Genomic DNA, 21,100 nt, shown 5'->3' with positions numbered 1-21,100 from the left:
GAACGCAAAGGAGTCGGGCTTGCTCCTTGAACCTCTGCAGGAGAAAGAGGCAAAGATGTCTCCTCTGCAGAGGTGAGCTCGAGAAGCCCCCCCCCCCCCCCGCCGCCGCCGCCTCACCTCTCCCCGTTTCTCTTCCCCCTCTCAGGAGCCGCCGCCGCCGACAAGCAGGGAGCCATGGCTGGAGCGACGCCCCCCACCCGGCGCCCTCCACCCGGGTCCCCGCGGCCCCTGCAGACGCCGCCATTGATGCCCGCCGGTTTTGTTTTGCTTTTTTCCATTTTGTCAAACAAAATTTATTAATAGAAACATGTTCACAAGACAAATCTCCTGTCCAAAAATAGCTTCCAAGCCAGTAACCAACTATGTACACAGCTGCTGCGGAAAGGGCCTGGTGGGTGGGTGGGTGGTGGGCGAGGCTGGTCTTTCCCGGGGGCTCCTTCCCAGGCCAGCTGGTCCGCAGGGCAGAGGAGGTGGGTGCCAGGGAGCTAGGCCTTGGGCGGCGCCTTGTGTAGCTGACCGCCGCCGGGAGAGAGCGGCCCCTCGTGGGCAGGGAGGCGGCTCAGAGCCAGGACCATGGGCTGGCGAGTCCCAAAGAGCAGCTTGGGCTTGAAGGGGCAGGGGCGGGGGGGAGGGCTGGGGGGAGGCCGGGGCAAGTGCTCGCCGGACGCTGCCAGCGGGGAGGGTGTCTCAGGCGGTCTCTGGCGCACCACAGGGGGAGGCATCGGTGTCGTCGGCGTGTTGCTGGCGCGCTGCTGCGGGGCGGCTGCGGAGGCGCTGGAACGGGTCGGCCGCAGCTGCTCCGGCCCCCCTGGCGGATCAGGCCTCTGTGCAGAAAGACAGGATCTTGTGGTAGGTGAGCTGGGGGGGATCTGCTTGCCCCGGGATGTGCTGCAACAGAGAGATCTGGCTCAGGGGGGGGGAGGCGAGCGGCGTCACCGTCGGGGCGAGGCTGTCCCCCGAGCTGCTTCAAGGGGGAGGGTGGCCGCTGCCTATGCCGCGGCGGATGCGCTTCAGCTTCTTCTTCTTCCTCTTCGGCCTACAGGGCGGGGGCTCTAGGGGAGGGCAGCGGCTGCAGGGGAGCCATACCTCGTCCAGCAAGACGTTGGGGGGTTTGCACAGAAAAAGCGGCTCTTCCCTCTGGCCCGTGGCTGTCAGCTCCGGTACGTCCAGCGGAAACTCTGCAAGGAGAGCAGAGCATCAGCAGCAGGAGCAACTGCACTAGGGGAAAAGGCAGAAACATGGGAGGGAGGCTTCGCATGAGGGTAGTCTAACAGGAAGTAGTAGCTGGTCGATGGGGGGGGGGGGGAGGCCCAACCTGCCAGGGATACTGTCAGGGTGGCACTCCTGAATCAGTAAGGGCTGCTTAGACTAGATGATGCTGGGTACCACTTTCTTTAATATATATATATATATATATATATATATATATATATATATATGCTTTCGTAGATTTTCACGGGTACAGGAATGCAGGTTTTGGTGTCCTCGGGTGTCTTCCCGTGTAAAAGTTGGGGTGTCTAGGCGACGTTTCGACGAGGTCTCACTCGTCATCTTCAGGCTGGTGCTTTCGGCTTCTTGTTCCAGTAACAAGAAGCCGAAAGCACCAGCCTGAAGATGACGAGTGAGACCTCGTCGAAACGTCGCCTAGACACCCCAACTTTTACACGGGAAGACACCCGAGGACACCAAAACCTGCATATATATATATATATATACTACTACTAATAATAATAATTTATTATTTGTACCCCGCCCATCTGGCTGGGTTTCCCCAGCCACTCTGGGCGGCTTCCAACAGAGATAAAAAATACACTAAAATGTCACATATTAAAAACTTCCCTGAACAGGGCTGCCTTCAGATGTCTTCTGAATGTCAGGTAGTTGTCCATCGCCTTGACATCCGATGGGAGGGCATTCCACAGGGCGGGCGCCACCACCGAGAAGGCCCTCTGCCTGGTTCCCTGCAACTTGGCCTCTCGCAGTGAGGGAACCGCCAGAAGGCCCTCGGAGCTGGACCTCAGTGTCCGGGCAGAACGATGTGGGAGGAGACGCTCCTTCAGATATACTGGACCGAGGCCATTTAGGGCTTTAAAGGTCAGCACCAACACTTTGAATTGTGCTCGGAAACGTACTGGGAGCCAATGTAGGTCTTTCAAGACCGGTGTTATATGGTCTCGGCGGCCGCTCCCAGTCACCAGTCTAGCTGCCGCATTCTGTATTAGTTGTAGTTTCCGGGTCACCTTCAAAGGTAGCCCCACGTAAAGCGCATTGCAGTAGTCCAAGCGGGAGATAACCAGAGCATGTACCACTCTGGCGAGACAGTCCGCAGGCAGATAGGGCCTCAGCCTACGTACCAGATGGAGCTGGTAAACAGCTGCCCTGGATACAGATTTGACCTGTGCCTCCATGGACAGCTGTGAGTCCAAAATGACTCCCAGGCTGCGCACCTGGTCCTTCAGGGGCACAGTTACCCCATTCAGGACCAGGGAATCCTCCACACCTGCCCGCCTCCTGTCCCCCAAAAACAGTACTTCTGTCTTGTCAGGATTCAACCTCAATCTGTTAGCCGCCATCCATACCTCTATCACACAAATATACTGCAGCGATTTACAACAATATAAAACAAAACCATGCAGTAATACCATAGAAAGTTCAGAACAAGTTAAAAGCCTCATCAGCTCTGGGAACTTGCAGCCCCCATTCTAAGGAGGGACCTGTTAGAGCAGGCATAGGCAAACTCGGCCCTCCAAACTCCCATCATCCCTAGTTAACAGGACCAGTGGTCAGGGATGATGGGAATTGTAGTCCCAAAACATCTGGAGCAGGGGTCAGAAAACTTTTTCAGCAGGGGGCCGGGCTATATTTTGAAAAAAAATATATATGAATGAATTCCTATGCCCCACAAATAACCCAGAGATGCATTTTATATAAAAGGACACATTCTACTCATGTAAAAACATGTTGATTCCCAGACCGTCCACGAACCAGATTTAGAAGGTGATCGAGCCGGATCTGGCCCCCAGGCCTTAGTTTGCCTACCCATGATCTGGAGGGCCGAGTTTGCCTATACCTGTGTTAGAGGCTTACAGAATAATGGATAATGTGGAGAAAGTGCCCCCCTGACTCCTAATACTAGAACCTTCGAATGTGGGATGCCATGAATCTACTGCAGGAGAGCAGGTTGAGGAGAACAATAGGAAGGACTTCCCCACGGGATGTAATTAAAACTACTAAATTCCCTTCTACAAAATGTGATGTTCACCAATATTGCAGGCGGCTTTCAAAGGAGACTACTAGACAAATTGTTTCATTTATGGGTTCCTTCTCTACAATGCACCCCAAAGTGGTTTACTATGCAGTAAAAGCAAACAGAACAATTGTATTTGTGTGTATGTGTGTGTACACACACACACACACACAGCTAAAACACTTGCATTTGTATACAACACCATACACACAGAAAAATAGTTTAAAGCAATGCATATATAAATCCACTCAGTTCTGAAACAGATACCAGCTGGGGTAAAAGCCTCCACTTGAAAGGCTTGGGTTAAAAAAGGAAGAAAATGTGCCTGTTATATGACAGGGAGTTCCAAGGGGCAGATGCTGCTACAGTGAAGGCCCAATTCTGACACTATGGATTGGACCTCCTGGTGCAATAGTATCTCTGCAGGTGTCCCCTCCTGTAGAAGACAGTGACTGGTTGGGCGTGTAGGAATTCATGGAGGCAGCCAACCTCACATACTAGGTGCCTTGCAGGGAGAATGACGTTGGGCTCTGTAACTTGGAGGCTTCCTCCAGGCATCTGGTTTCCACTGTGAGAACGGGCTGCTGGACCAGAGGGTCTGATCCAGCAGCAGGCTCGCCTTGTGCTGCTGTCTGAGCCAGGAAATGAGGGAGCTGAAGGCTCCCAAGGTGCCACCTCTGGAAGCCCAGCAGGCCTGGGCACAGGGCATCTCCTCCCCCCGGGCACTTAGCAGAGGAGCCTACCTGGCAGGGAACTCTGAGCTGGCAGCTGCGAGGGGGCATATTTCCACACCTTGAGGGAGGAGTCATCACTGCAGCCATTGAGCCTGAGCAGATGCTGGGACTGTCCAGCCGGTCTCCTGCGGATGGGGATCCGGCTCGGCCGAGGCATCAGTATTTCCAGCCTGTGGGAAGGAGGCAAGGCTAGGAGGGGGCTCAGCAGCCAAGTCACTCAGGCAAGAGAATTGGGAAATGCTGAGCAGCAGCCCGAATGTCTGCCTCGCCTCCTGGGGAGGGATAAACTTCCAGAGGGCCGAGGCAGGCTCTGTTTTCCTGATCTCATGCCCGTTCCAGCTCAAGCACAGCAGGGGGGTCAGCGCACTCTCCGCCCTCCCCCCCCCGTGCTTCCACTGTCTGCTGTCTTGCAGCCATTACCTGGGTGTCTCTGAGAGCTGCTCGCTGTTCAGCCGCCTTGAAATATTCTGCCAAAGAAAGAGAAGTCGGAGGCTGCCTGGCTTGCTTGAGCTGCCATGAGCAGTGGGTGAGGGGGCAGGGGAGCAGCCACAGGCAACGGGGAGCCTTAGTTTGGGGAGGGGGGGAGCAAATCAAGGCCCGCGCTGCCTGTTGATTTCTGGTTGCAAAAGAGGACTGCTGCCCCCCCATGACTTCTGGCTCAGGGCCGCAGTCCAGCTGCAAGCTAGGAGCTGAGTCCCCCCCCCCCCTCACCTGTTTAACCACTGCCCCTTTACCTGCAGCAAGGCTAGGCCACAAGGCGGAGGCGGTTTCAGCTCCTCACTGGGGTGCTCTGCCTCCTGCAGTCCATTGCAGCCAGGCCCTGCATGACCAACGAGAGAGGGAGGGAGGGAGGGAGGGGGGGGAGATGAACGTCCTTGGAGGCAGGAAGAGGTGTTCCTGGTTACAAGGACTGGCTGGCAAAGGGTTGTGCTGCCCCACAGCACCAAGAGAGAGGCCACTAGCCAGGCCATGGTAGCCCTTCTGGGCAGGAGGGACCAGTTTCTGCTGTCCTCTGCCTAACCAGCCTCCAGGAAGCAGCAACACAAGCTCCAAGGTTTGTCAGGGAGGGTGGGGTGATGCCCTGAGAATATTGGTCCTTGCATATACAGCGGGACCTCTGGATATGAACGGGATCCGTTCCAGAGCCCCATTTGCATCCTGAAGCAGACAAAACCGGCGTGGGTTGTGATTCACCGCTTCTGTGCATGCGCGTGATGTCACTTTGACTGTCTGCGCATGCGCGAGCGGTGAAACCCGGAAGTAACATGTTCCGTTACTTCTGGGTCGCCGCAGAGCACAACCCGAAAACGCTCAAGCTGAAGCACCTTCAACCTGAGGTCTGGCTGGACCATGAGGCTCTAGGACTGGTTGTACCTTCAAGCAAAGCCCTGGAAATTATGGAGAACTCCCCTTGTTATAGGTCAGCAAATCTTCCAAGTAATCGGCCAAGCAAAAGTACTCCGGCTGAATGCCAAGCTCCAGAGAGGCAGCGATGCTTCTGAGCATGACTTGCTGGAAGCGACAGGAGGGGAGGGGGCTCTTGGGCTCAGACCCCGCTAAGAGGTTGGCCGCTGTGAGAACAGGACGCTGGACTAGATGGACCACTGGCCTGATCCAGCAGGCTGGTCTTAGGAGAGCCTGGCACATCCCTTTCTCCACTTGGAACAATTCCAGGCCTCAGTGACAAAAGTGGGTCAAACAGCCGGCTTGCCTACCTGCCACCCCCACACCCCCCAAATGCAGGGGCAGGAGCTGCTGCTGGCTCCCCGCTGCTATCTTCTGCTGGCTTTTTCTGAGCAGCTCCCACCCCCAGTGCCAAAACTGCGCCAGAGCCTCCATCTCTGCTCCTTTGCCCCCGCCTGAGAAAAGGCTCTCCCACCAAGGCCCTCGCCCTGGGTCACTCTGCAAGGGAATAGAAAACACTGGTGTGTATGGCTAATCTGTGGTCCTCCAAGGGATGCTAGACTGCAGTTCCCATCATGCCAGGCCACGGCCTGAGGAGAGCTCGGAATCTGACAATATCTGGAGGGTCGCATGTGCCGCCTCCCCCTGCTGCCATTAGTATTAGAAGAACCCCCTCTTCTAATACCAAAGTTTTACATTATCTGACTGCACTACTGGCCACCCCTTTTAAAACATAAAAAAAATGAAAGGCTCGAGTTTTACATGCCAACACGGAATACAGTTGCAATGCTGGGTTTTCTCAGTCACTTTGTGTCCTCGTGTTCCACCACCCCTGGGCAGCAAGGCAAATTTCTGGCCAGAATCCTTAATAAGGTCCCAGGCAGAAGCACCTTCAACCATCTGTTACTTACTGTCAAACCATGTCATATTTAAAGGGTTACAACTGGAAAGAGACACGGAAGAAATTATATATTTTAATACTTTGAAAGCAGCCCGAGACCCAGATGAGGTGAAAAGCAGGGGGCACACTTAACCAGAAATCCCTAAAAACGTGGTGCTGCGTCTCCGGTGGGGACCCTCTGCTCAAATGTCCTTCCCAGGAAGACCCTGCAGACCCTCGTCTTGCCCCCTGGAGAAGCAACAGAGATGGTGCATCACCTGCAGGCCTCTTTGGAGGCAGCTCTCCCGCCTGCCTGTCCTTCTCTGCCCCAGGGGAACAAGCTAAGGAGGGAAGCGGCACCAAGGGTTAAGCTCTGCTCCCTCCGGCTGCCCACGCAGGACACAGCTGAGTCAGGGGCTGTGCTGGGAAGGAGAGCAGGAACTGGGAATCCCAGAATCCTAGAAGAGTTGGAAGAGACCCCAAGGGCCATCCAGTCCAACCCCCTGCCAAGCAGGAAACACCATCAGAGCAGTCCCCGGTCTAGTAAGAATTCGCTTCTAGACCTCTGAAACTATTAAGTTCAGAAATATACCCTGTGGGTCTCTACTTCTTTTATCACCACCTCCCAACTGACTGGGGACTTTTGGTAGGAGAGAGGAAGGCAAGAAGTTCCCTGCTTCTGCTGCTTCCCCCTCTCGCCTGACTCAGGCATTGGCAGCACCTGAGAACGGGCAGGAAGAGGCCAGTGTTTGACTGGTATGCCGGCCTCTGCCCCGGGCTTGCTCCAGCAGCCAAGGGGCTCACACTTGTGTTGCCAAGGCGGCCTTTAGTCAAGCTGGGGGGGGGGGCAGGTTGACCGAAGGAAGACGCACCTGTCCTGTTGAGGGTGGCTGGGAGGGGGCAGGAGCTGAGGCCGGTCGGAAGCTGGAGGTGAGAGGCCGTCCTGGTGGAAGAAGAGAGAGGTGGGGGCGCCTGGATGTTGCTCACTGCTGCTCGCAGCAAGGACTGGTGCTGGTGACGGCGCTTCTCCTGGACGCGCGGCTCTGAGCAGGGAGAAAGGACAAGGCAAAGCCAAGTTCTGCGAGGGGGCAGCGGGGGTGGCCCCATCATGCGCCTCCCCTCCTTTCACAGGGCTTGAACACATTTTGCCCAGAAGAAGCCAGGGGTGGGGGAAATCCATTCTCTTGTCTCCAACAAAGGCCAGTTCCTGAGAGCGCGGCTGTTCCGTTCACTTGGGGAGGGGGGCAGATCTGTGCCCCCTATCTGATGCCCCAAGGGAGCCCAAAGCGCCTGCACAGTGGCAGCCAATTCTGGAGGGCTGTCGGGCACCACACACCACCGAGAATGGGGGCAGCAGTGGGGAGAGGCAATGGCTCGGCTGGGGCGATGTGGCCTTTTGAGGGCCTCCAACCTCAGCCCAGGGAGAAGCCCATTTTGTGGGGGAGGCAGGGAATAGCAGCAGGTTGCTGCACCTGCAGAGCTACAAGGTGGTGAGCCCCGCCCCTCCTGATACACTCCCAAACCATCCATCCATCCATCTATCTCTCTCTCTCTCTATCCTTCCTTCAGCAGCAGCAGGAGGAGGAGAGAGAGAGGGGCATCTCTGCAGCAGTGCGAGGGCTGCTGAAGCCACACCCAGCTGCCTGCCTGTGCTTTGCCCAGGCCCTTCCTCCTTTTTCAGCAGACCATTATCTTCTTCTCCTCAGGTGGCACTTGCCTGATGGTGCTCTATCAGCCCAGCTGACCCCCGGCTGAACTCCTGGACAGTGGGAGGGAGGGAGGGAGGGAGGGAGGGAGGGAGCTAATCCACGGGGAAAGCTGGCTGGGTCACCTTGGAGGCAGCAGAGCTGGTGATGGAGGACGATTGGCCCTTGGCAGAGAGAGGCTCAGGATCTCATCTTTGCCTGGGCACAAAGCCGCTCACTGGGCAGCCTCAATCCAATTACTCTTGGCTTAATCTGCCTCGCAGGGCTACAAAGGATCCCAAAGGCCAGGGGTGGCCCAGGATGTTTTTGTGGGCAAAATGCTCAACCCCACTGCCCTCCTCCCTGCCCCTGCCATTGCCCCCACACTGCTGCTGGCATCTGCAGTGCCACAATGCAGCAGTAGCCGGGACGGCAAGGGGGCATTGGAGCAGGTGGGGCTGGCAGCGGTGCAATGGCAGGGAGCCCAAGGCAAACAGCTTTGCCTCGCCTCGTGGAAGGACCCTGAGCTTCTTGCAGGAAGCGTGGGAGAGGAATGTGGCCCACCGCCACACGGGGGCTGGCCTGGGAGAAACGCCCCCCCTCCCTAGCAGGCGCCCTGCTGCTGGAGAGCCCCCTCCTTCCCTGCAGGACCAGCTCACCTGCCGCTTCCTCAGGAGTAGCGCCACCACCACCAGCAGCAGCAGCAGCAGCAGCAGCACAGGCCTCTGCCCAGCGCTCTACATAAGACCCCCACAGGTCCCCTGAAGCCTGGGGTTCCCCTCGGTTCAGAGAGCAGGGCGGGGGGCTCGGGTTGACTGGGGGCCAGCTCTCACAGGATGACTGGGATCTATTGTGGAACACTTTTATTTCATGAGAAAGAGGGAGGGAGAGAGACAGAAAGAGAAAAGGCGAGGTTCTTGCAAGGCTGTCACTTCTGCCAGCGTAGCCACTCCCAGATCCTCCGGATTGCGCCCAGCACGGATCCTCCGCAGAGCTTACCTCGCACGAGCGCCAGCACCCTCGAGGCACCTTTCGGGGGGCCCTGGTCCATGCCCAGGGGGCCATCGGGCTGGGAGCAGCTGAAGGTGAAGCTGGGCGAGGTCTTGACCTGCGGGGACGCCGCCTGCTGGTTGCTGCTGCTCCCGTTGCTGAAGCTGCGGCCCCGGCAGAGGGAGTTATCGGAGCTGGAGGCAGAGACCCCGCTGGGAGGGAAGGCCAAAGGGAGGGCGTCACCGCAGGGGCAGAAACCCAGCGCGCCTGCCCTGCGAGGTGGCCCAGGACGAGGCAGCCTCTGACGCACCAGGCTTCATTACTCAATGGATTCCGCCCCCCGCCCCAGGCCTCTACCATTTACTCTGTCTTGCAGCATGACACCACCCCTCCTCAAGATCTATCCTTTAGCCCAACCTCTCAGTCCCTCTATCCTGCTGGAAAGAAGTACGTGGGCAATGGGCACAAATGTGCATTCTCTCCCTGCATATTGCCAGCGTCACTGTGGTTGGGGGCGTTTATCCCACGCTGGTTCCAAAAAAAGTCAAATGGACCCTCTTTGACCCCTGGGAAGCCCACCACAGGGAAAAGGAGGCTTCTTTCTGCAAAATCTTACTGGGATCCAATGCTACCCCTTCAGACCAAGCCTGCCCCCTCCATGCTAAGACATACCTGCCCCATTTGAAAACTGCTGTTTCAAGCCTCGCAGCCTGTCCTCGGGCCTGAAGGTGACTGAGTGGGCCACCCAAAAATGAGACTTGGCAGTAGTTCCTGCACTGCAGGGGGTTGGACTAGATGGCCCTTGGGATCCCTTCCAACTCTACAATCCCATGATTCTACGACGATCCTCTGGGGAGAGGGGCTTCCGCCTGCTCTACTGCCTGCTTGGCAAAAGGTCAGCTCTGGTTCTCCTCCCCCTGAGCCTTCGATGGGACCAGGAGAAAGAGCAAGAGGGCCCCAGGGGCTTGTGGGACATAAGCCCAAGTCCTGCATCCTGACTAGAGCAAGAAGGCCTGTCGGAAGGGACCCTGGGAGCAGCCCTGGCCCCACCCCACCGGCCTCTCCCCAGCCCCAGCCTCCGTACTTGGTCCCCTTGGGAGGAGTCTTGGCCCCCTTCTTCCGGGAGCAGCCGGCCACGCCCCTCATGCTGCGCACATGCTTCATCATCCAGGCACGGAGGTTGCTAAGGCAGCTGTGTTCGGAAAGGACGATCCGGGGCCAGGGGTTGCATTCGGCCATGTCCAGCGCTGCGATGGCCAAGGCCCTTCCCACCTGGGCACAGGGAGAGAGACACCAGGAAGCCCTGAGCACTGTGAGGCCCCAGGCAAAATCACGGCTCTCACAGGCAACTGGGAGAGGGAGACTTGCTGCTGCTTTTTCTTTTGCCTGACCAAAACCACTCAAGGAGGCCCCATCCGCCCCGGGGGCAAGTCCCTGGAATCAGGCACCCGCTGACACCCACACAAAGCTCATCTAATAGAGGGGGGGCTGATACCTGTTCAAAGAGCTCCACTGTGTATTTGGAGGGGAATGCTGGCAGAGGAGGGGGGGTCGCCCGCCCGTTATCGTGACAAGCAGCTGGAACTGCGTTGACAGACCGTCCCGTGTTGTAATTGCACTCCAGCGTGTAGCTAGAAGGAACAGAGGGCTATAGGTTGCCTCCTGCAAACGTCTCTAGGCGTGTTACAAAAACACACACAGTTTAAAAGACAGCAGTTCAATTCTTGTGAATGTTATCAATAAAACGTATTCCTGTGGACACCCAGCTCCACTGACATGCTCACCACAGGCTCCCCCCCCCCTTTTTAAAACTGATCCCACACCAAGAAGCAGCCAGGTAGGATAAAAGACATTTCCACCTGGCAGTGTTTAGGATCCACCAAGTATCAGGCTTTAACGGTGGAGGGGAAGAGGGCTAACATTTGACCGAGGAGGAGGAGAAAGAGGAGGAGTGCCCCCAGACCAGAAAGACAGATATAACCACCCTAAACAACACACTCTACCTCTGCCCAAATGCGGACTCCGATCCACAATGAACTGGGCCTCATCCATCACTCCTGCCCTCAGCCAGCACTGCCACTATGGATGCAAAACTACTTTGGCCACCCAACTCTCCCTGGCTGCCTATTCTGCCAGGATCCTCTAATGAGCGGCTCTCAAAGGAGATGAGGACTGATGCTCCCGACTGTATTTATTCCATGGTCCCAATCAGCTCTGAGCTGATCTAGAAGGGGTCTCTCTTCACGGAGGCAGAATCTTTCCTATTCTGAAGCTGTCTGAAGGCAGGTGCGGAGCAGAAGGCATACCGGTAAGGGGCTGGTCTGTCGGTGAGGCTGTGTCTTCTGCTCACCTGTGAATGATGCCCAAGGCCTTGTAGATGGCCACGCGCCCGCTGCCCTCCTTTGACTGCCCGTCCCGCTTGTCCTTGGCATACATGTTCTTCTCGGAGAAGTTGCAGCCCGTGAAATCAAAGTGAGCAGAGTTCATGGCGATGAGCTTGGGGAAGAGCATGTTTTCAACCTGCGAGATCAGCCAGAGAGGTTGAGGCTGCCGTTTCTCACCTACGCTCAGGCACAGGGAGCTAAGCTCACCCAATGAAACTGACACCAGCAGAGTCCCCAGTGCTACTCAGCAGCCACCCCCAGCGGACAGCTGCCCCTCTCCAGCCCAGCTCAGCCTCCTGCCACAAGGCCAACACAACAGCTGGCTGGGCATACGCAGAAGGGAGCATGCCCCATGTAGCTGATGGAGTTGGGATCCCAGGCAGCAAATGATAGAGACCAGGAGAGGAAAAGGCTGAGGCTCAGCTGACCAAATGGAGAAACCCAAGAAGGGGAGGAAGTCTGCAATGGCCCTCCCTGATTGCGCCTAGAAATCGGAGAAAAAAGCACAGCAGCAGCAGCAGCAGCAGCAGCAGCAGCAGCAGCTGTTGCTCTTTCAGAGGCACTAGAGCCTTGGCTGGACTTGGAAGGGGGATCTTCAATCACCTCAAGCCTGGGACTGTGGGTCCCGTTCCCCTCCCATTCCCTTCTTGCCCACTGTTGGCTCACGGACCTCCGGCTCCTCCCCTCTTCCTCCTCACCTGGTGAGCCTCTTCGAAGATGTTGTTCCCGTACATGAAGCAGCCTCTCTTGGAGGCGTGCCCGTGCAGGTCAACGTAGTAGGCCAGGCCACTCTGCTGCGGTGGGATGGCTTCCGGGGCGGGAGGAGAGCGGACCTCGGCTTTCTCCTCACAGAGTGTGGGAGGCGGGTCTTCCGAGAGGATCCAGACACCCTGGTCCTTGCTCCCTGGCGCCTCTGAGGGCTCGTGGTCCTGAGGCAAGGGGACGCCAGCATCCCTGGGACAGTTGCGAAGGTTGTTGGCCTTCTCCAGCTCAGAGAGGGGGGCCTCCTCGCTGGGAGGGCAGTTGCGGGTGGAGCGCTGGTTGGCAGCCTTGGTGCCGAGGGGAGGGACGCAGGCCCGCCAGTCAGGCGAGCCCGGCTGAACGCGGTTGTGGACGTGGTGATACAGCATGACGGCCTTGGCCCCGTAGACGGCCGGGTGCAGATCAACGTCAGGGTTCAGATACTGGCGGTTGAGGTTCACGCCGCGAGAATCTGTCCTGTGGGGAAGAGAAGGAGCCAGAGGGGTCAGCCACGCTGGGCAAAGACGCCTTCCTCCTGGGTACTGTCGCTTGGGTGTCTCAGGCAGGAAGAGACAAGCACCAGCCACCACCAGCTCCCTTGAGATGGGTTGGGGGGTGGGAGAGGAACCCCCCCCCAAAAGGAGTGTCTCTCTCCAGGCCAACTGAACTGGCCAGTTGCCTTCGCCCAGCCTTCACCTAACACGAGTCTGCAGCGACGGAGGCTTCGTAGAGGGATCTGTCCCACCAGCCTGGGACTTGAGCTGGGGCTGGCCACCCCTCTGTGTTTATGCTGGCTTTACTCACCGGTAATGGCCCCGCACCACTCCGTCCGGGTTCAGCATGGGGATGAGCTTGAAGACAAACATGCGGCGCAGCATCTGGGCCCGAGGGTCCTCTTCACGGAGGATGAACTCCAGGAAGCCGTTGAAGACGAAGCTGGAGGGTGTCTCTCCTGGGTGCACCCTGCTGCTTAGGAAGAACACCTGCTGGGGCAGGGGGGGCACAAAGAGAGAGAGGGGGGGAGGATGATCTGCTCCTTTCCCAAACTGGACATCTTCCAGGGTCTCCGCAAGGACTCTTGCTCCTCTCAAAGCTACCACAAGAGGCCTCCTGCCCACCCATCTGCTTGTGTGGTCATTTATTTCCCCACCACTTTGGAACTAGTTATCCCCAGGCATCGGTTAGAAGGAGCTCACTCCTGCCTGCAGCCTCACCCAAAGGAAAGGGGGAAGAGAAGCAGAAGGAGGGAAAAAGCAGGAGGCTGACAGATCCGAACTTGGGAGAGGCAGCTTCAAAAGGGGTTTTCTATGCTCTGTTTAAGAAGGGCAGAGCTGGGGGTGGCACAGATCAGGAGGAAGGCAAGAGGATGGCAGGAGAAGGAAGCGCATGTCAGGAAGAGAGAGGGGAAACAATGAAGGAACAAAGAAAGACCAGAAACTGAAATGGGATACGCTGAGGCACGATGAGCCAACACAGAGCAGGAAGGAGGCAGAAATCGGAAAGGGAGGGTGGGTGGGTGAAACTGGGGTAGCGGCTGCAGAGAAAAGCGCAGGCATAGAGGAAGATGGTCAAGAGGCAAACCAGGAAGGATGGCGGCGTTGAGGCAATGTGGGCCAAAAGGGCTTCTGCTTGTGTCCAGAAACGGGCAGGCTGCGCTGCCCAAGCCCCATGCTCCCCACACGGGCACCAGCCATGGTGGGGCGTCCTGCCCAACGGGGGGGGGGGGCAGCAGCCAACTCACTCTCTTGCCCACGAAGCTGTGGGGCCGGGGGGTGTGTTTGTCCGGGAAGAGCTTCTCCAGGCGGGCCTCCCTCTCCTCCCGCAGGCCGTGGAAGGAGCTGATGGTGAGCAGGTCCACACGCCGCTTGTCCAGGGAGTAGCACAGCAGCTCCCGGTGGTAGTAGATGGAGTCCAGGGAGCTGCAGGGAGAGCAGAGCAGAGCAGACAGCTTGTCTCCCAGCCAGCAAGGCCCCGCAAGGCCAGAAGGAAGATTTGATTCTAAAGTCTCTCTCTTTTCTCAAAGTTTCTTTCCGACAGACTCCCCTTCGCCTGCCCAGCATGCAAGGAAGCCTTGGTCAGAGGGCCTTTCTGTCCTCTTCTCCTCCCTCCCTTCAAAGCCAGGCTCTTGTCCAGAAGGGACCTCAAGGCAGCCTGACTTTGCGCCTGGGGCTCCCCTCCCCTGTCAGTGGGGCCACCTGGACCTTGCGAGGGAACCAAAGCAAGCACTTACGGTGTCCCCCGAAGCGGGGCCTCCTTCCTCCCCTTTGCACGTCCTCCTTTAGGGCATTTCCTTGCTCTGTGGGTGGTGGGTCGCGGCTTCCCCTCAGCCTTCCGAGAGTCTGCACCTGCCTTCCGACTGACTGTGCTATAATGTTGGACATGAGTTTAGATGGGAAGGGAGGGTCATCCCGCCTTCTCCTGACCCCCTAACTCACCCCTTTCACTGGTTCTGACTCCACAACCCTGCCTCCCTCAACAACAGCAGACCAAAGGAGCCTCTTCCTCCCCACCCTGACCAAGGTAACCTCAGGTGAGAAAGCGGGAACAGTGGGATGGGGATCCTCTTCCCATTCAGACCAGCCTTGCCCTTGGGTCCCCCATGCCAGGTATCTTGGAGAGCAACATAGGAAGTGCAAATGCCCAAGGCTGACAGGCTGCAGGCTGGCAAAGGGGCAGAGTCCCCGGCCTCACCAGCTAGTCTGTCTAGACAGGGCCCTGCAGCTGTCACTCTGGCTTCCGTCCTTGCCGCTAGGCTAGCAGTGGGCACTGCAGATATACAAGGGCAGGCAGCTAGCAGGCCCCCAGCAGAACAGTCTGAAATCAGGCTGAGCAGACCTTCCTTCATGCAATGCTCATTTTGCCTAAGGAATAACTCCTTTGCACTTGACCAGGTCATGGAGTGAGCTCAGATAACTAAGGAAGAAATCTGCACTGCTCGGAAGCAGCCGTGTCCCTCACACCACCCAGCAATGGCTGTTCCATTCATGCCCTGCATCCAGGCTGCCAAGGAGGCTCTGGCTAGCCATTACTGGACTGGAGAGGCCCTTTCCCAGGAGGGCTATTCTTCTGCCCGCAAGTGCTGCCAAGGCAGGAGGTGGCAACAGAGGCCAAAGGAAAGCAGCTGTCCGAGAAGAGCCCTGCCCAGCCTCAGCCCAGGAGGGCTCCTGCAGGCTCCACTTGTGGAAAGCATTCAGAGCCCCCTTCTCTCAATAAAGAAAGCATCCTGAACAACACAGAACAACTAAACACATACAACAAAACACATCTTCAAACAATAGCCAGCTGGGGGAAAGGCAACACAGCAGAAACCATCAGAAATAAGGTGGCGTTTGTGCAAAAGCTGCTCTGTCCCCTGAGCGCTTTCAGGAGTGTGTGTGGGGGGGGGACAGGGAGCTAGGAGGTAAAGGGCCAAAGGGAGTTCCTGGGGACAGTTACCAAGAAACCGCAAACAAGCACAGGTGGGAAAGGAGCCAAGTGTCCCAGGCGGTGCCAGAGTCTGCACCAAAAGGGAGACAGAAAGTCCCCACTAGGATCTTTGCCATGACACAGAACCCTGGGAGAGAACCACAATCCAACCAAGGACCTATCTCAGGGCACCCCAATAACCTCCCTGGCAGCACCCCAACTCTTCCCCACCAAAGGAGTTTGGCCAACTTCGCAGGAGCCGGTGTGGAGTGACCAAGTGGGAGGGAGTTGGGGGGCAGAGAGGCGGATGGCAGCCATGTGTCAGAGGCCAGGCTCACCTGCTAGCAGAGAGGTGCCTGCACTCTGCAAAGTGGGCATCCAGCTGTGCCAACATTTCCTGGCACTCTGTGTATGAGAAGGGGTAGCAGAAGGCAAAGAAGGTGGTGGCACCTCGGCAGTCCAGGAAGCGGTGCACAAAAGAGAGGACAAACTGGGTCTCCACCATCTGTACGGGGAAAAGGAAGAGGCAAAATGGGCACTGAGTGGCCATTACCCAGGCATAATCCTTGTGGCTGAAGCACAACAGACATCAATCAACACACGCAGCCTGCTATGGTTCAGGGCCGGGCTGAAGAGTCTTTGCTCTCTGCCACAACCTGAATCAGATACCTGGCAATGGACACCATGCTCACAGCCCACCTGCCAGGTCTCCTGACCTTCAGCATTCTGCCCTACACTTTTGTGGCAGGGTCATAACACAAGCCTGTTGCGGGGAGAGGGTCATTTCGCTGCTCAGAGCCCGTTTAAGGGGCCAGGGCAAGAGGAGGCAGAGAGGGGAATGATCCTGGCTGAAATCCGGGACTCTTGTTAGGAGGACGGTGTAGGCCAAGGGCTGCCCTCAGTGCCAGCCTCAGGGTCATGCCATTGCTCCCTGGCACGACAGTAGGGAGCCAAAGGGAAGCCTGGCAGTCTAGCTCATCTTTCTGGGCAGCTCGCATGCTTTTTCTCACACAAATAAACACAAGCACATCTATGTGACTGAGCAGAACAGCCTGAAATCAAACCAAGCAGGCAGTCGACTCTTGGCAAGGGGGAAGCAGGCAAGGAAACGACTTTCTGGTCCCTTGGAAGGAGACTTCAGGCAGGGGAGCCAAAATGTCAGAACTCCACTGACTGGAGCCTGGAAACCTCCTTGCTCCTCTCCTTCTCCAGCCATTTGCAGCCCAAAGCTGGTCTCGTCTCACAGAGATTCACGTCCTCCCCACAAGGGAAAGGCAAGCCCTTCCCCGTGACACGCTGCTTTCAGAAGCCGTGCCCACACCAGTCCAACATCCTTCCCCAAGGGTCTTGCCCAAGAGATACCTCGAAGGCGGGCCGCTCGCGGATGCGCTCCCAACGAGGCCTGATGGGCACCGTCTTGACCAAGGGGGCCATCCCCTGCGAGTACAGCTTGGTCTGCTTGTTCATGTTCACAATGTGGATCTTGATCAGCTTGCCTGGGGCCCCGCCCCTCACGCTAAAGTAAAACCAGGATCTGGGAAGTGAAGGCAATCGGGAGTAGTCAGGGAAGGGTCTGGCAGGGGTCCTGCCCCCCCCCAACAGCCCAAGGCCCTCTCCACCTCTGACCTGAGAGGACAGGTGGACAAGGAATCCAGATGTCTCGTTTGCTATGCAACCTCCCAACACTCCAGCCTGGGTGCCCTTTGCAAAGCCTGGCCCAGGGGACAAGCTGCCATGCCTCACACGGGAAGGAGGCAGCCACAAGACCTTTGCAGCATCAGGCAACCAGAGAGCCAGGGTGAGGCATGCCTTAGCAAGGGGCAACAGAAGGAGCAGCATTTTTTAAAGAAACCCACAGCTTTGCCATGGGGGCAGCGGCTGCCTAATGCCACAGGCAATGTTATCTTCCATTTGGAGGAAGACTTTGGAAGCGACAGCCCGAGAAGTTTCAGCACTTCCAGGGGAGGTGAGACAAGTGCTGGTGTAAAGACCTGGGCGAGAAAGGCCTTACCTGACAGCCCCATGCCTGGTGCCTAGCAAGACCTCACAGAGGGCTGCTACCTCCTTTACCTGTTTGCATTCTCGTATTCTGTGTCTCCGCAATCCGGCTTGGTCCACACATTGAACTCGTAGTCAGCAATGGGGAGGGAGGTGCCAAACGCCACTGAGGTAGCAGAGGTGCTGCTGCTACCGCTGCTGCCAGTCCCGGCACCGTCCCCATCGCCCTCCAGGTGCTCCACCTTCTCCACATGAGCCAAGTTCCCCGAGTCAAACTTGGAGCTGAACAAGAGGCCACCGCAGCGCACCTCCATCGTAACCTCGCCGGCAGCAGAGGGGGCTCATTCTCCTCTTTGCAGCAGGTGGTTCTGAGGATTTCCTACAGGGCAGAAGGGAAGAGCTGTATTTGGTATGCACAATTCCTCTTTGCTGCAGAATGAATCCAGTTTCCTTATCCTACTAGTGGAAGAAGGCTGCTAGGAGAAGAAGCCCACAGCCTAAGGGAAAAACCCCAAGGGTCCATTTCTGGCCTTGCCAATCACAAACCATCTTCTCTTCTCTTTCCTTCTTCTCCCACTACCCTGAGATGTTTTTCTGGCACACTCCAAGTACAGTGGTACCTTGGGTTACATACACTTTAAGTTACAGACGCTTCAGGTTACAGACTCCACTAACCCAGAAATAGTACCTCGGGTTAAGAACTTTGCTTCAGGATGAGAACAGAAATCGCACGGCGGCGGCAGGAGGCCCCATTAGCTAAAGTGGTGCTTCAGGTTAAGAACAGTTTCAGGTTAAGAACGGACCTCCAGAACGAATTAAGTACTTAACCTGAGGTACCACTGTACTACAAAAGCAAAAGACAATTCCCTTGAAGGCCTTCCTAAGCACAACAAGGGAGGTGTTGCAACTCCCCAAAAAAACTAGGGGTGGGGACCACTACACAATCCAGAATACAAAAGCATAAACACATACCCTTGGTCATTTACCTGCTGTGGGGAGCAGGCTTACCAAAGCAACCTCTTTGTCCAGCAGCACCTAGATACAGAACATCACCCAGGGAAACAAGCCCGACTCTTTGATGTTGGGGACTATTTGAGCGGCTAGGCAGCCTCCATCATGCCCTTTCCCCTCTCCCTCCCCACTCTAGGACTGGGCCAGAATGAAAATGGCATGCCAATAGGGAGACTTCTTGCAAGAGGCCCATTGTGCCATCATCACCCCAACTATCATCATCACCAGCATCACCATCGGGGCCAATTGCTCCTCTTACTCTCTGGCCCCCTCCAGCGTTGACAGAGAGCACCAGGCTTGGCTTAGGAAGGAAATAAGGACCTCAAGGGGGTAGTCAGGGCCAACAGGAAGACAAGAAGGCTGCCCAGCCAGATGGCTCAGCTGGTGTTTCTGAGGAGGAGACCCTGGAATGGCACCGGTCTGGCTGCTTGGCTGGCAGCACCCCGGGGACAACATGTCACGGGGAAGCAGGGTCTGCCAGGCACCTAGTGTTGGGGGCAGAGGCAGCAATAGGAGCCTTGAGCAGCCACCAGCACCACTGTGAGCCTCTCTCCATGGAGAAGGGCTGGTTGTGTCCTGCAAGAGGCCATTCCACTCAGCCACAGAGATGAGAAACCGGCACAGCCAGCACTATGTGGCAGCAGAAGGAAGAAGAGCGTGAGGTATTCTCTCTCTACCCCCCAGGATCCAAGCTGGGAACTGTGCTTTTTACCCAGAGTTATGAGTGAGCAGTGAGGTAGTGAAAACCAAAGCAGGCTGCAGGGCTCCAGAAGGATGTTTAGACACCGGCTAGATGGGCCACAAAACAGCAAATCCAGCTCAATGCAAGGAGCTATGAGACTGAGGGGGGTTGGACTAGATGATCCTCAGGGTCCCTTGCAACTCTACAATCTAAGATTCTATGATGCACCTCAGGGCAAAACCCCTTAACTGCTTATATACTGAAAGCACCAGAATTTGCAGCAGCTAACCAGGGAACAGGCTTAAGTTGTCCAGGGACAACAAAATGAAAAAACATCAGCCTGGTTTGCGGCAGCCGTGAAAAAAAAAAAGATCACCAGGAATAGGAAGGAGGCTGGAAACCAACCTGCCAGTATCACAAGCCCAGTACAGCAAATCCAGGGGGCCCAAAGGACGCAGCGAAGACGATGCCCAGTCCGGGTCGCTGCGCCTTTTGAGCAGAAATAACCCTGCGGGGCTGGGAAAGTGTCAGAAAAGGGCAACGGAAATGGATCGGCGGGATGGAGAAACTCTCCCGCCAGGAAAGGCAGCGCCGCTTGGAGCTTTTCTTGCTGCCCCCCCGCCCCCCCCCGCGGGCGGGGAGAGGAAGAGCCGAGGCGGCGAAGGGGGCGCAGAAGAACGAGGCGGGGGCGGGGGCGGGGACGGAGCTGTCAACTTCCCCCCGTTTGAAAGGGAAATTTCCCTTATTCCGAATAGGATTCCTCGCAAGAAAAGGGGGAAGTTGGCAGCTATGGGGGGGGGAGGAAGGGGACCCCTCTCCCCTTGACGTCATAACGGGGGGGGGCAAGGAGGCTGGCGGCAGGCAGGGAGCTTCCTCGGGGCGGGCAGGTCCTGGGAAGCCCCGTCGAGAGCGGAGCCTCCCTGCCCCGGGGCACTCTACCCGCCTGCCCCCGCCCTTCCCGGGCTCCGCTGTCGCCCCGCTGCCCGCCCCACGGCGGGGCCCCGAGCCCGGCCCGGCCCGGCCCGGCCCTCCTTCGCACGCGGCCCGGCCCGGCCCGGCCCGGCCCTCCGACCGACCTGCCTCCTCCGCCGCCGCCGCCGCCGCCGCCAGGGGCCCCGGGCCAGGCCAGCCCTGCCCTCGCCCGGTGCCAGGCAACCAGAAGGCCGCCGCGCATTGGCCGCGCCTCGCGCCCCACCCCACCCCCCCGGCGCGCCATTGGCCCGCCCGCCCTCTCCATAGCAACGCGACGCGCCATTGGCTGGCCGCGCCCCGCCTTCCGGGGAGCTGTTGGGTCGCCAGGGGCACGGGACTGCGCGAGGAGGGCGGGTGGGCGGAGCTAAGGCGCCGGCCGAGGTTATAAAGCGTCGGGGCAGCACGTGGCGTCTCAGTCCCGCCCGGGAGGAGCCGAGAGTCGCCTTCAGAGCCTCAGGAGGGGATGCTTCGGACTGCCCGGGAAGAACATGGCGCGCCGCTGGAATGTCTTCCATCAGCAGGTCGCCAGTGGAGAGATTGACAGGGAAACGGATCAGACCTGAGGTGAAAATCTTGGATTTTATTTTTTGCTCTGGGGAGGAGCAGCAGCATGGGATTAAACTCTGATACTCTGTAAAGGTCACTTTCTAAATCGGGAGACTGAGAAGCTTGTCAGCTCCTGGGAGCTTGGGGCGGGGGGGGGGGCGAGTGCTTTAAGAGAGGAGGAATCAGCTTGCCCTGGAAGAGCTCTATTGCGGGTTGGGTCTGCAAAAGCCTTTCTCTAGCTATTTTAGAGACGGTTACAATTTATCACTGAGAGGTTTCTGTGTCTGCTGCTTGAATTTTACATCTGGGGTGGGGCAACAAAATGCATGTTCTAATTGTTTCAACCATTAAAGTTTTAAGCAATCAAGGAAGCTCTGAATGCCAAGAATCTTTATTTTTTCGTTCTGTTTTGCCAACAAAA

General features: G+C 57.3%; 2 protein-coding genes across 14 annotated transcripts in view; one reads left to right on the top strand and one right to left on the bottom strand.

Moving 5' to 3' along the window:
• The window catches only part of OST4 (oligosaccharyltransferase complex subunit 4, non-catalytic), a 70,884-nt gene that overhangs the window by 580 nt on the left and 49,204 nt on the right, over positions 1 to 21,100 (top strand). Inside the window, exon 3 of one of the 2 annotated variants that reach the window (XM_081855115.1) lies at positions 10,357 to 10,367. The exons of the other annotated variant lie outside the window; for it this stretch is intronic. The gene's annotated coding sequence lies outside the window, so the exon portion shown is untranslated. Of the gene's footprint in view, positions 1 to 10,356; positions 10,368 to 21,100 lie in introns of those variants that run through there. 2 annotated transcript variants of the gene reach the window in all.
• Positions 258 to 20,325, bottom strand: AGBL5 (AGBL carboxypeptidase 5). 12 transcript variants are annotated; one of them, XM_081854546.1, is made up of 19 exons: positions 20,238 to 20,325; positions 17,541 to 17,847; positions 16,833 to 17,004; positions 15,809 to 15,975; positions 14,296 to 14,430; positions 13,807 to 13,984; positions 12,870 to 13,048; positions 12,023 to 12,542; positions 11,291 to 11,460; positions 10,436 to 10,571; positions 10,025 to 10,212; positions 8,950 to 9,152; positions 8,610 to 8,810; positions 7,138 to 7,308; positions 4,716 to 4,801; positions 4,402 to 4,448; positions 3,991 to 4,151; positions 1,087 to 1,218; positions 258 to 888 (listed from the first exon to the last, which is right to left on the bottom strand). In XM_081854546.1, the coding sequence occupies exons 2-19, from the start codon at positions 17,780 to 17,782 to the stop codon at positions 560 to 562; spliced, it is 3,417 nt and encodes a 1,138-aa protein (XP_081710672.1). In that variant the 5' UTR covers positions 17,783 to 17,847; positions 20,238 to 20,325; the 3' UTR covers positions 258 to 559. The 12 variants fall into 12 exon arrangements, 11 of the variants coding, with proteins under 11 accessions (XP_081710672.1, XP_081710673.1, XP_081710671.1 ...); XM_081854547.1 differs by lacking the exon at positions 20,238 to 20,325 and adding an exon at positions 18,477 to 18,612; XM_081854545.1 differs by lacking the exon at positions 20,238 to 20,325 and adding an exon at positions 18,455 to 18,610.

This window comes from Podarcis erhardii (assembly GCF_964252035.2).
Source record: "Podarcis erhardii genome assembly, chromosome: 3".
Classification (NCBI taxonomy): domain Eukaryota; kingdom Metazoa; phylum Chordata; class Lepidosauria; order Squamata; family Lacertidae; genus Podarcis; species Podarcis erhardii.
The sequence above is the reverse complement of the archived record's forward strand: the minus strand, read 5'-3'. Positions and strand labels throughout refer to the sequence as shown.